This window comes from Sinocyclocheilus rhinocerous, unplaced genomic scaffold, assembly GCF_001515625.1.
Source record: "Sinocyclocheilus rhinocerous isolate Xijiao unplaced genomic scaffold, SAMN03320098_v1.1 scaffold1515, whole genome shotgun sequence".
NCBI lineage: Eukaryota > Metazoa > Chordata > Actinopteri > Cypriniformes > Cyprinidae > Sinocyclocheilus > Sinocyclocheilus rhinocerous.
In genome coordinates this window covers 142,869-156,305 of record NW_015627243.1, presented here as the reverse complement: position 1 = coordinate 156,305, position 13,437 = coordinate 142,869, and the positions used below count along the sequence as shown (strand labels likewise).

At 36.0% G+C, this 13,437-nt stretch overlaps 3 protein-coding genes across 6 annotated transcripts in view; 2 read left to right on the top strand and 1 right to left on the bottom strand.

Moving 5' to 3' along the window:
• Window positions 1–2,059, top strand: part of LOC107724270 (nucleolar and spindle-associated protein 1-like) — a 3,959-nt gene extending 1,900 nt beyond the window's left edge. The window contains exons 7-12 of one of the 2 annotated variants that reach the window (XM_016533123.1): window positions 185–235; window positions 457–620; window positions 801–961; window positions 1,040–1,159; window positions 1,273–1,378; window positions 1,852–2,059. In XM_016533123.1, the coding sequence (XP_016388609.1) occupies window positions 185–235; window positions 457–620; window positions 801–961; window positions 1,040–1,159; window positions 1,273–1,378; window positions 1,852–1,939 (690 nt within the window). In that variant the 3' untranslated portion in view covers window positions 1,940–2,059. Of the gene's footprint in view, window positions 1–184; window positions 236–456; window positions 621–800; window positions 962–1,036; window positions 1,160–1,272; window positions 1,379–1,851 lie in introns of both variants that reach the window. The other variant, XM_016533114.1, reaches the window with a different exon arrangement.
• A 581-nt stretch (window positions 2,060–2,640) lies between these two features.
• Window positions 2,641–7,143, bottom strand: ndufaf1 (NADH:ubiquinone oxidoreductase complex assembly factor 1). Of its 3 annotated transcripts, none has more exons than XM_016533534.1 (5): window positions 6,940–7,143; window positions 5,205–5,769; window positions 3,684–3,869; window positions 3,286–3,360; window positions 2,641–3,139 (listed from the first exon to the last, which is right to left on the bottom strand). In XM_016533534.1, exons 2-5 carry the CDS (start codon window positions 5,721–5,723, stop codon window positions 2,999–3,001), a joined length of 921 nt encoding a protein of 306 aa, XP_016389020.1. In that variant the 5' UTR covers window positions 5,724–5,769; window positions 6,940–7,143; the 3' UTR covers window positions 2,641–2,998. The 3 variants fall into 3 exon arrangements, with proteins under 3 accessions (XP_016389020.1, XP_016389036.1, XP_016389027.1); XM_016533550.1 differs by lacking the exon at window positions 6,940–7,143 and adding an exon at window positions 6,676–6,914; XM_016533541.1 differs by lacking the exon at window positions 6,940–7,143 and adding an exon at window positions 6,647–6,669.
• Window positions 7,144–7,176: 33 nt separating this feature from the next.
• rtf1 (RTF1 homolog, Paf1/RNA polymerase II complex component) overlaps window positions 7,177–13,437 on the top strand; it is a 15,635-nt gene continuing 9,374 nt past the window's right edge. The window contains exons 1-2 of the mRNA XM_016533104.1: window positions 7,177–7,311; window positions 9,851–9,961. Coding sequence (XP_016388590.1) covers window positions 7,228–7,311; window positions 9,851–9,961 — 195 coding nt within the window. The 5' untranslated portion in view covers window positions 7,177–7,227. The remainder of the gene's footprint in view (window positions 7,312–9,850; window positions 9,962–13,437) is intronic.

Sequence of the window (13,437 nt, the reverse complement as noted above, 5' to 3'; positions counted from 1 at the left end):
AAAAAAATAAATATATATATATATATATATATATATATATATATAACTGACACAAAAAAAACTGAATAAAAGCTAATTCAAAATATGAAGAAGAAAAAAAACTAAAATAACACTGTTTTGAACAGTGTAGTTTGAGTTCCAAATGTTTTCTTCATAAGTGGTTTATTTATTTTTGTAATTTCAGACTATGTCCAAAAAGACGCTGATGAAATCGGTTGAAACAAAGGCTCAAACTGTAAGTCACCAAACAGCTCGAATATCAGCTGTAGTATCAGTCTGTGTGTCTTCATGATTCACTGTGAATTCATATACGCCCTTATCAAGTTATGTGTCAAATAGTGACATCTTAATAAAACTCTGGAAAAAAATCCAGAATCTCACATCTTGTTAAATGAGAATTTAATTCGAAGACTTCGACCTGAATTATAAGCAAACTTTGGTATTGTCTCCCGTTAGAAGGTGCCTTCTAGCCGAGTGCCTCTCTTCAGTCCTGGAGTGCAAGAGAAAAAAACATTGGCAGAAAAACGCAGGCTCACTCAGCAATCTGCCAGCAAGTCTGCTTTGAAGGACAGCGCCACCTTCAGGCCAACTGTCCTCACCACTAATAAAATCAATGTTAGGTAAATACATCAATGGGCTCTAATTCACTTATGTTTATAATACTTTTAGTATTGAAATTGAGGTGCTAAAGCCAAGCATTGTGGTGTTTAAATGGAAAATAATTTATTAATATATAACAAATTTCTACAGCTGTACTTAAATGTTGACTTATCACTTAACTGCTGCGTTTCCATCTCTAGGTTCTCGCAGACCACTCACGATAACGAATATAAGCTTTCGCTGGTAAAGACTCCAGCTCGTATGTCTCCTCTCATCCCTCTTACTTCCACTCCAGGGAGGAAATCTGATGTTCATACCAAACCTGAACTTAATAAAAGTGTTGGTGCCATTAAAACACCTGGTAAGAGGAATGCCATTACACTGCGCTAGTCATTTATAAAAAAATAAATAAATAATGAAGTTTTTTTTTTTGAAGAAGTTACTCCATTTGTTTTTAACGGGAACAACAGTATGTCGGTCACCCCTAGTATGACCAAGAAGAATGCATTTGATCTGAAGGCCAGTCTCTCTCGTCCACTCGCCTACAAACCGCACAAAGGTATGTCCACACTCAGACAAAAATATGAATTAAATGCCCAGAACTAACATGCCAGGCAGTGCTTCCTTGAATTGAATTGTATCTGCTTGCATTGTCGTCTTTTATCTCTGCAGGAAAACTGAAGCCTTTTGGAGCTCCACAGGAGAACACAGTACTGAATAAATCTGAGACTATTCCTTCACACCAGAAAAACTATAAACAGCACCAAGTTCAAACCAGGTGAGGGACTTATTTTAGTTGTGCATTGATTAGTCACTGCTGTTCAAAAGGTTAGGGTCAAATTTTTTTTTTTAAAGAAATTAATACTTTTATTCAGCAAGGATACATTTAATTGATCAAATGTGACAGTAAGGACTTTTACATTGTTACAAAAAATTATATTTCAAATAAACGTTCTTTTGAACTTTATATTCATCAAAGAATCCTGAAAAAATGTATCAAGATTTCCACAAAAATGTTTCTTGAGCAGCAAATCAGCATTTTAGAGAGATTTTAAATTTTAATAATATTTCACACTCTTACTGATTTTACTGTATTGGTCAAATAAATGCAACTTTAGTGAGCATAATTTAGATAATTAGATCTTACCGACCCCAAACTTTTAAACTGTAGTGTACATTTGAATTTATTGTGCCTCATTGTCTTAAATGAAATTTCTCCACATTGAATATGTTTTTCCTTTTAACTTTCAGAGAGGAGCGACGTGCCAAGCACACAGAAGACCGAAAAACGAAGAAAGAGGTGATGTTGGGTGCTAGACGAGGTCTGGTCATGGCCTAACTCCAGTGTTTTTACTGTTGTTATTTTAGACACTCAGTGTACATGTTTAGCTTTTGTCTGTTTTTTTCCCCAAACTTTTGTACATATTTTGCTCTTCTCTAAACGCTTTTTTTTTTTTTTGCTAGGTCATCCAACAAAAGCTTTCATTTTTTAAATCCATTTATAGATATACGTTTTATAGTTTTTAAATTGTTTTTGATTTATGTGTGAAAAGAAAGTGTTTGCTTCTTATGCATTTTATTTAGTATGAATGGTTATTTGCACTGGGCTTCAATTTATTGTAAAGACAAAAACAGTAAAGTCACTCAAAACACTGGTCACACAAAATGTTTATTTGAACTTGAGCGATATTCATAAATTATCATTTTGTACTACTTTGTCTTAAATGTGGTAATTTGTGTGTGTGTGTGTGTATGTGTAAAAGATTTCAGCCTTCAAAAAATGTCCAATTAAGTTTTTTTATTAATAAAGCTGTGTCTGTCTGTTATCTACGATTGCTGAATCTTGTTTAATCCAACTAGACCTCTGGGTTTCTCTTGTAAAGCTCATATGCAAACTCCTCTGTGTGGGCAAGGTCATTGCACAGACCAATGAAGTCAATCTCAAGCTGAAATGGGCCATCTGATTTATCCCCCAATGTAAAACCAAAAGCTTTTTTTTTTTTGCTAGGTCATCCAACAAAAGCTTTCATTTTTTAAATCCATTTATAGATATACGTTTTATAGTTTTTAAATTGTTTTTGATTTATGTGTGAAAAGAAAGTGTTTGCTTCTTATGCATTTTATTTAGTATGAATGGTTATTTGCACTGGGCTTCAATTTATTGTAAAGACAAAAACAGTAAAGTCACTCAAAACACTGGTCACACAAAATGTTTATTTGAACTTGAGCGATATTCATAAATTATCATTTTGTACTACTTTGTCTTAAATGTGGTAATTTGTGTGTGTGTGTGTATGTGTAAAAGATTTCAGCCTTCAAAAAATGTCCAATTAAGTTTTTTTAGTAATAAAGCTGTGTCTGTCTGTTATCTACGATTGCTGAATCTTGTTTAATCCAACTAGACCTCTGGGTTTCTCTTGTAAAGCTCATATGCAAACTCCTCTGTGTGGGCAAGGTCATTGCACAGACCAATGAAGTCAATCTCAAGCTGAAATGGGCCATCTGATTTATCCCCCAATGTAAAACCAATACTCTTTACCTAAGGACACACAAAAGATTTGATTTAAGAGTCTAAAGTATGTTATAATGAATTTGCATCACAATGCAATATATCATCAGAGAAAAATAACAAATATTAAATGCTCATTACTAGATAAACTATGAGGACACAAAAGCCATGCTGACCTTATCTAACCAGAGGACATGCTGGTCATCTTGTATTCTTCCCCGGCTGGAAAGGAAAAACTTGGAGAACGGGATCTGTAAAAGTTTTACAATTAACAGATACGTTTGGACTAAATTTTACTTTCGTTCAAATGTTTGGGGTTAAGATTTTCTTAAAATGATTCCGAATAATAAAACAATTTATAAGAGCAGAATTTATTTGAAACAGGAATTCTCAGTGTTTCTGTGCTGAATAATTAAATAAACAAATATATTACTTAAAAAAAAAAAAAAAAAAAAACTTGGAAAAAAAATCTTACTGACCCTAAACTTTTAAAGAGTAGTGTAAAACAGATTTGGATGCACTTTCATATGAACTGCAGATGAAGTGTGTTGATGTTCAGTTTCTTAAGACCTGCCTTGACATCCTGCCAGTAGGGTCCCCCTCTAGTATAGAGGAAGTAACTGTAGATGTCATCTCTCTGATGAGAAAAAAAGGTCTCAGCAGACACAGTTATCATCCACGGTCTTCCATCTCCCCGGATACGCATATGTAACGTGTTGAAACTTGACCAGTCATACTGCTTTTTTCTGTCAAATGAGGCCTGCAACAGAAAATAATTATTTTAAAGGCCAATTTACATGTTATTGCTCCTTTACTGCTCACTTTAAATGCATGTAAATTGATATAAACAACCTCTAAAGCTGAGTTTCTCAACACTTGCTCCCTTTATTATGTAACATGCAACTCATGAATTATAGTGTCTCAATGTACTTTTCTTTATAAATTGTACAATTCTAAATTGAAAACACACCTATAGACTACCAAAAGTTTGACTTTAGGAGTCTTATAAGGATATTATTACAAGGATGCATTAAATTGATCAAAAGTGACAAAGACATTCATGTTACAAAAGTTTCTATTTTAAATAAATACTGCTCTTTTGAACTTTCTATTCATCAAAGACAAGATAATCTTAAAAAATCAAGGTTTTCACAAAAATATTAAGCAGCACAACTGTTTTAAACAGTGATAATAATACGAAATGTTTCTTAATATGTACCAAATCAGCATTTTAATGATTTCTGAAGGATCATGTGACACTGCAGTCATGGCTGCTGAAAATTCAGCTTTTCCATCACAGGAATAAATTACATGTTAAAATGTATTAAAATAGAAACATTTATTTTAAATCGTAATAATATTTTTGTTTTTATGTGTTTTTAATCAAAGCCTTGGTGAGGATAACAGATTTCTTAAAAAAAATAAAAAAAGTAAACTTTTGAATGCTAGTGCAAATCCAAGATTATGTCTAAACCTTGTTTTTCATGCAATTTTTACAGATCAGATGGAGTTTAATAAACAAAGGAAATATAATTTTAAATGGAATAAGTCATCATATTACAGTTTCATCTACACTTTTCCATAATATTAAAAAAAAAATTGGTGGCTATCAATGTCCTGTAGAAAGATTAGTCATTATTAACCCATGCAGAAATAAGAAAAGAGGAATCAATAAAAGAGAAAGAAAGTGAGAAAGTGAAGTGACGTGTGGCCAAGTATGGTGTCCCATACTCGGAATTTGTGCTCTGCATTTAACCCATCCAAGTGCACACGCACACCTTGAACACACACCCGGAGCAGTGGGCAGCTATATTGCTGTGGCGCCCGGGGAGCAGTTGGGGTTCGGTGCCTTGCTCAAGGGTCTCACCTCAGTCGAGGTATTGAGGGTGGAAGAGAGCGCTGGTTATTCACTCCCCCCACCTACAATTCCTGTCGGTACCGAGACTCGAATCCGCAACCTTCAGGTTACAAGTCCGACTCTCTAACCATTAGGCCATGACTGCCCACAAGTACAAATACATAAGACGTCTAAAAGATGATGAACAAGAAATCAAATTATAGATCAGATGGAGAGATGTTGGACCTCGGCACTGACCAGGGGTTGTTTGGAGCGCAGAGTGCAGTATCCACTGTATCGAGTCTCTCCATCACGGGGAGGCGTGGAGCACAAGGTCCCATACAGCAAACATGTGCTGTTGTTCTTGCCCAGTTTGATGTATGCCTCACTGCGACCCCCAATCTCCTGATCCGATGACACCACCCACTGATTGAGACTCTCCGGTCCACGGAACTCCCACTGGACACGTGTCTGTTCCAGCATGTGCTCTATTAACGGCCTTCCCTCAGGTCCAGTCCAGCGCTGGACAAACTCATCCTTCAACAACCCAATGTGCTTCTTGATACCCTCCACACCTTTGGAGAAATCAAATTGTATCTTTTGCCAGGGCCAACGGGTGTCTGGAGGTTGGCCTGGTCTGCGGTAATCACGCTCATAGATGCTCCTGGTGCTCAGTATAACTGAGCATCTGAGGGTAGATGGCAATAACAGAGTCTGTCTGTGAATGACACCATAAACTCCAAACAGAGTTTTTAATGTTGTCGTTGACACAGCCATTTGCTAGTTGTAGCTCTTGCGATCAGATCAGGCATCCAGTAGAATCCTGAAAAAAAATGAAAACATCATATTTAATGAAATGCCTTTTTTTATTTACCATCATATATCATGTCAGTTGAACTTCTGGATTCAAATGTTTTTTACTAATCCAAATCAAAATGTCTATTATCTAAAGCAGGGGATTTCAAACAAGGGGTCACAAGGAAGTGACAGGTGGTCCATGTTCATTTAATCATTAGTAGCCTTTTGTCAAATCATTACACTGCAAGGTGGAATAAGAACTTATTTCTACAAGTATTCAGTTATGGATTAATAATCCAAAATAGCAAGAATAAATAATTAAAATCTTTAGTTGCTCTGTGGCGTGGGTTTGGCCACGGATCTCCAAATATAATCATCCTCATGCAAGGGACTCCCATCCCAAAATTTAAAAGGCAAATAAATAGTTTCTAAATGTCTATATAGTCTAAAATAATTAGATAAATAGTACAAAATAATAAGAAAATAATTATTATAACAACAACACTTAGATTAAAATAAGTAAATAATAAAAAGATAAAATAAATAAATACAAATTAGATTTAAATGAATTATAAAAAAATATATATTTAACAGTACAGTACTAGAGTGAGCTTTTAAAAAAAAAACACTAAATATTACACTTAAACACTAAATATTTTCCAAATAATATTTTAAATTGGTTTAATGGCATTTCAATGTAAATTATTATTATACTATTATTATAAATTAGCATAAATGAGGTCTTTATAGATGAAACTATATGGCTGCCTTTTAAATTTTAGGATTAGGGTCTCCTGCGTGAGGACGATCATATTTGGTGGCATCTAAAGGACTTGAAACCCCTGGTCTAAAGAGCACCACAACGGCACATAATAAATGTAGATAGCCCCTGGATATCTTACAGTCATCTCTTTTTGTTGCAAACCCTTACACGTTTACTTGAATGAGCAATAGGAATAAATCTCCTTTGACTTTATATGACATTCACAAGTCAACAAGAGCCACTGCGTGCTGTTTAGTGACAGTTACATGTTACAGCTATGTTAAAAAACCGAGTGTAACCACGTTTATCATAGTTGAAAATTCATAAATGAATGAATAAACCTAAAACATGGCTTGAAAAGCAACTACGTCTAACTACTCATTTGTGACACTCAAACATGCCATTACGGTCCGTCATATAATCTGTCCTTACCTGGAACAAGCACACGTGCTTATGGTCCTAACCAACAACAAATATCTCTCGCAGTTGATTCCCGCGCACATCACATTTAGCGATTAACAAATATCATTATGATTTCCGCCAATTGTATGTATATATATAAAGTATAATTATTAGATACAGTACATTTCTGATGCTGTATATGTAGTCGATGTTTATGGGAGTGACGTGTGCGCATGCGTGGTGTAGCTCTAGCGCCTTTGTGTGGAGGAGTGCGGCACCTGCTGTTTAAACACACACAGGAGAGCCAGGCAGCTAACCATGGTGAATGTAAAGAAACGGAAAGGTCGGGTCGTGATTGACTCTGACTCGGAGGATAGTGCAAGCGATGATAATTTGGATCAGGTAGGAATATCATTCATGTGAATGTGATCCAAAAACCTCGCTGTTTACCGATCTCTGAGACGCTAAGGTGTCAGAACTGTATGTGTGTGTTGAAGTCCCAATGCTAAGTGATGTGGGAAAGCTAGCTGGTTAGCAGGGGCCTGTATTGTGGCGTCGTGTAGGTTTTGAGACAACTACACGTGAATTTTACATATTTGACGTGCTTTTTATTGTCGCCTGCAGCACGGGGTAATTCGGCTTTACAAAAGTGGCCGCGTGCGTTTAGAACCTTTTCTGCCTCATGACGTCACAGCACCGCGGCTAAACTTCTATTTCGGTTGTAGCTGTAGAAATATGACGAGAGACTAGAGCGGACTGAAGGCTCTAAAACACGTCCCAGAAAGCAGCTTTTTAATTGGGCAGTTAAAGTCACATGATACTTGAAAATTAGAATATGGGGACATATTTAAGTAATAAAATGTACTGTTTTGTCAAAAGAGTTAAAACCAGATGTGTTTTATGATGTGCTATAAACGGCCAATGGCCATTTGGCCATTGTTTTTTTTCTCTTAAAGTTACTTTTTATTTTAAGAATAAATAATAAATTGATTTGTGCCATGTCAAGCAAAATGAAAATGTTTTTATGTAGGTATGCCGGGTATCAGGGTTGACAGTTTTACAGTTCATTTAGTCATTAGAAGCATTTACTCTTTTTACAAATACTCCGTTTTTAATTAATGATCAAGCAAGTAATAAATACTGTAATTGTAAATTTCAGTTGCTCTGTGACCAGAGTTTTCAATCTTTTAGCCATGGACCACAAAATATAATCATCCTTGTGTGAGGGACCCCCATCCTAAAATTTATTTTATATTTTATTAGCAAAACGAGTAAGAAAGCTTGGAGGCACGGCATACACCTTGATGTCAAAAAAAAAATTAAACGACACAAAGTTTAAATAAAGTAAAAATCAGCAAACAATGTGGAACCAATTAAATAAGAAACAAATGTTTAAAAAAACTTCTAAAATCACCTTAGATAAACAGCAAAAGTCAACAGGCTTTTCAAAATCCAAAATATTGCCAAACAGGCGCTTTTGCATCTCGTTTCGAAACTAAATAATCCGCGATCGTCTTGTCTGTCTCACCTCACTCTTCTTGTCAGTCAGCTCGACTCACTCTCCTCACTGGAGAAATGAAATCTGATCTGTGATGCGACTGTCGTTCGGCACGCTGCATTGAGCAGCCGCGTTCAGTTTTTAATTGTAGTGTCTGTTCTTTTACTGAACTAAATGATTTTTATTACTATAAGAAATCAAAACGACGGTGGGGGTCGGTGCCGCGGTGGGCAAGTGACGTAACCGGTGTTGCGGCTTTACACCGGTATCACCATCAGCACCGTCTATCGCGGCAAGCCTAAAAGGCATCTATATATTTTCTTGTATAAAGACCCAATTTATTCTGTGAAAAAAATATAAATGTCTAAAATATTATTTGGAAAATATTTGGTTTCTATTAAATTACAATATTACATTATTTTCTACTACCTATAGTACTGAACTGTTTATTTTGTCTGTTTATTTATTTGATTACATTTTATTCATTTTTTATTTATTTTATTGATATCTAATTTATTCACATTTTCAATCAAATTGTTATTCTATTTTTTAAATTTAGTTATTTATTTACCTATTTTATATAATGATAATTTGTTTATTTTCATTCTGTTATGTATTTAGTGTTAGATTTTACACAGTTTTTCATTAAAATTTCCCACAGACACCCTAGCACTCCCTTACAGTCTCCTGGGGTCCCCGGACCCCATTTTGAAACCCCTGCTCCGGTGAACAAATTAATTTGAACCATGATACGCCCCCTATAGGCAGCACTCCCTAGTGCACATCTTAACAACCTGTGCACTTCATTTTCATTTCACTGGTGTTGACAAATTACAGAGCTAGCCAGCTAGCAGCCAAACAGATCAACACAAACACTAACAGCAGTGTGATTACTGACACCTATACAGAAATGCAAGTGTTTTGGAGTTGCATGCATATGATATGCTGAGAAGAATGCTAACAGATTAAATAAGTACCATTGCTCTCAAACACAGGTCATAATTGGACTAAAAACCCCATTCTCAGTGGAGTTTGACATCTGTCTGTGCATTAGACTTTATTTAGCCATATAGTTGTTGTCAGAGCATTGCCAGTGTTGGATAATAGCTATCCCAAATCCCTCTGTGTTATGTGTTCTAGTACTTCAGCATAAAATATAAGCAGACACCCTGACAGGCACACTCACAGATCACTATTCAGGTTCATTAAAAAGATTTGTTCTTCATAAAAGGTGTACAGCATTATTTTTGCCACCACACCTGCCCTACAAGCATTAAACATTAAGCAACATTTTGTGGAGGAGGACATATTCCATCATGACAACTTGTTTTTTCTTTTCTTTTTTTTTTTAATGAACAACAATAAGAGGGCATTCCCCAAGTACAAAGAATCTAACTTGGTGCTTGAGAAAAATTGTAACGGTAAATCTTCTGCTTTTTGCAGGAACTGCTGTCTCTTGCCAAGAGAAAGCGTGTGGATTCTGATGAACAGGAAGAGCCTGTTAGTAAACCTGCCGCCTCCACAGACTCTGAGACATCAGACAGCGATGATGAGGTATAAAGCTTTTCTATTATTAAATGTTGGTGCTGACTTTTTGGATGTTCTCAGTGCAATTAGTAGGGTTGGGTATCGTTTGAATTTTATCGATTCCGATTCTTATTGATTCCTAGTTTGCACGCAGATCTAAAAATACTGTACATGTGTGTTTTCTTTCTCATCTGTTTACGTTCACGTAAGATAAAAACGGCTGTGTTTATGATGATATACTGATGTAGTTTTCTGCATATTGGTCGACAAATATGAAAGAGGTCAGTTTCGGCCCGGAACAACCTTTTCTTCAGTGGAAATACACGGAACGGTTCGAGAACGGACACAAACCGGGAACCCGTACCGCGACCTCTGTTCTCTGTGCTCGTGCTTCATGTGCGCTGCACGCAAACAGGGCGCAAGTTCTTTCCGTTCCTGCACTTAAATCTTTTTTAATCACATTAAAATGTGAACGCAGGAATCGTTAAGCAGAATTGAAATGCACGTGTCTTATCGAATACCCGGTTCTTGGAAATTTGGAACCGGTTCTAAAATAGAACCGGTTTTCGATACCCAACCCTAGCAATTAGACATTTTGGATATTCAATACTAGGGCTGTGTATTGGCAAGAATCTGGCGATACGATGCGTATCACGATACAGGTGTTGCGATATGATATGTTGCGATACTGTAAGCAAGGCGATATTTCTTATTTTAGGAATAGGATATATTTTTAGGAAAGCTGTAAATGTATAATATGTATTTTATAAAAAGACCATATATTTTTTTAAACCCTGCTTTAAAGGTTCACATTTTAACTTTACAATTGTAACATACAATGTCATAACATTTTGATCTGAACAAAATAATTACATCTGCTTAATATCAATGAAAAATAAAGTGCTTGCAGGATTTCTAAAGAAAACAAAACAATTTTAAAACAATAAAATAAATACAGATGTTAAACATTCTCAGAACCTTTCCACTTGGATTTCACAGGTTTTTCAGTTTGTATTTATGTTCCGCGTGGAATCGCCGAGACCGCGACGTGAGCACCGCCCCAACTGCACAAAACACCCCCACCACGAGAGAAGGCTGCAGCCGCGCGGCGACCCTTAAAATGCGCACGGTGCTTTTAAGCTATTTAAAAGTGAGGGAAAGCGAGGAAAAGAGGGAAAATTGAAACGAACTAAAAACGAACAATTGCTTTACGCCGAATTGCCGCTATTTCAAAGTCAAAGTGAAAGTAAAATGCGCACGCCGCTTTTACAAACTATTTAAAAGCGAAGGAAAGCGAGAAAAAGAGGGAACGCCCCCGCCCCCACGGTGATACTGGTATTACCGGTGTTGTCACACGGCGATTAACCGGTGGGAAAATGTCCTCACCGTCACAACCCTACTGCCATCTAGCGGTCGGGATATAAACTCAAAACGAAACAACTGCCATGAATCTTGTATGATTGTTTTTGAAAATATCGATATTCCGTTTTTGAGAATCGATACAGTATCACCAAACAAAATATCGCGATACTCACGTGTATCAATATTTTCTTACACCCCTATTCAATACATTTGCTTGAACTGTCTAAAAATATCAATCAGAAAGTTCAGAGTTGGGCAAACACAGTTGTTTGTACTCATCTCAACTGGCCTGTTTTATCCGATGTAATTTCATCACATAGGGCTGCAACAAACGATTATTTTGGTAATCGATTAATCTAACGATTATTAGACCGATTAATAGCCTAATCATCGATTATTCCTCTGATTAATCAGTTGACATTTATTGATTATTCAGCTTTTGCAATTAGTTAAAATATTTAGTACATAGGCCTATTCTAACAAATGAATTAAGGTAATCACTTCAGCTTTTGAAAGTCATATTATGTAATTACAATTATACAATTAATTTATACAAATAAATATTTGAAAAAAAAAATGAGATGACAGAGAAACTCTCTTATTCACCATTTAATAAGCTATATGAAAAAGTAACTGAATGACACATCATTCTGCCTAACATCTCCTTTTGTAAGTCATATGGATAAGAAACAAAATAAAGGTCAGTGATAAGACGTTTTATTTTTTGATAAACTATTTTATTCACAACTTAATCTCTCTTAAAATACCTTTATAGGGTTATGATAATCAAAACGGTTCTGAGCTAGATCAAGCTTTGATCTCTGCAAACCAAACTTTAACTTTAATTAAATATTTTTTCCCACTAATAAAAAGATTTTATCATTAGCTAGCTCCACACTGGAGAGTTGCTTTATAACAGAAAATCAAGTTGTAATTCTAACTGAAAGCGACACTGACTCTGGTTTTTCATGTTTAATACTGTAAAGCTGCTTGATTTAAGGCTATCTATTGCACAAAGTACTAAGTTATAAATAAACGTGACGTGACGACTTTACTGGAGTGCTAAACTGCAGAGCTCGTGTAACATCCACATCGCTGTAATCAGATGCGTTCTTAACTGCTGCTGCTTTCACACTGCAGTCAGTTTTTGTTGTGTTTATTTTATTATTGAGAGGAAAGCGTGCAGCGTATATTTACATATTCATCCAAATGCCGCTCAGCAGCTTCAGGTTTGGCTTAAAAATGTTTGAATTGTCTTGGTGATGGTGAGACTAGTTAGCTCTAATTAAGAGAAAAATTTAAGAACTTATTCTAAATGATGGCACTTAACTGGATTATGTAATTTTCCGTGTCTGTTTTGGTGCGGCAGTGCATTATCACATTCCATGTGAAAACTTTAGTGCTTTTTAAAAATTCTTGGGAAATCATCGGCTAGCAGCTCCCTTCTCACACAGACCTGATCCGCTGATACATAGGGTTGCCACCCATCCCTTAAAATACGGAATCATCCCATATTTTACAAAGGCCAAGGATTTTGCAGGTTGGATAATACTAATAGCAATTATGATTAAATAAATGACATAAGAAGTATTAGAGAAGCTCATTCGCGCGTGATTGCATTTTGGCGTCTTTGTTTCCATAGCGACGGAGTCTCCAGAACACTCGCCGTTAAAGCCCTTTCACACGGAACGCATGCGGTAAACCTGCGTGCCTCACGTCCGCCCGGTCCGCCCTTTGAACACAAGACTCTCCAGATGTAGGGCTGAATGGGAAAGTTATCAATGGGTCTGTCCAGTAACTAATGATGAACGTGCAGTTTGCAGAGAAGCATTTCAGTTGCTCACGGTGGACTACTGGACTTAAAGGGATAGTTCACCCAAAAATGAAAATTCTGTCATCGTTTACAAACCCACAAGTTGTTCCAAACCTGTAATAATTTCTTTCTTCTGTTAAACCTAAAAGAAGATACTTTGAAGAATGTGGGTAACCAAACAGTTTCTGGTCCCCAATGACTCCGATAGTATATATATTTTTTTACTATGGAAGTTACTGGGGACCAGCAGCTGTTTAGTTACCCACATTCTTCAAAGTAGTCTATCTTCTTTTGTGTTCAACAGAAGAAAGAACTTTATGCAGGTTTA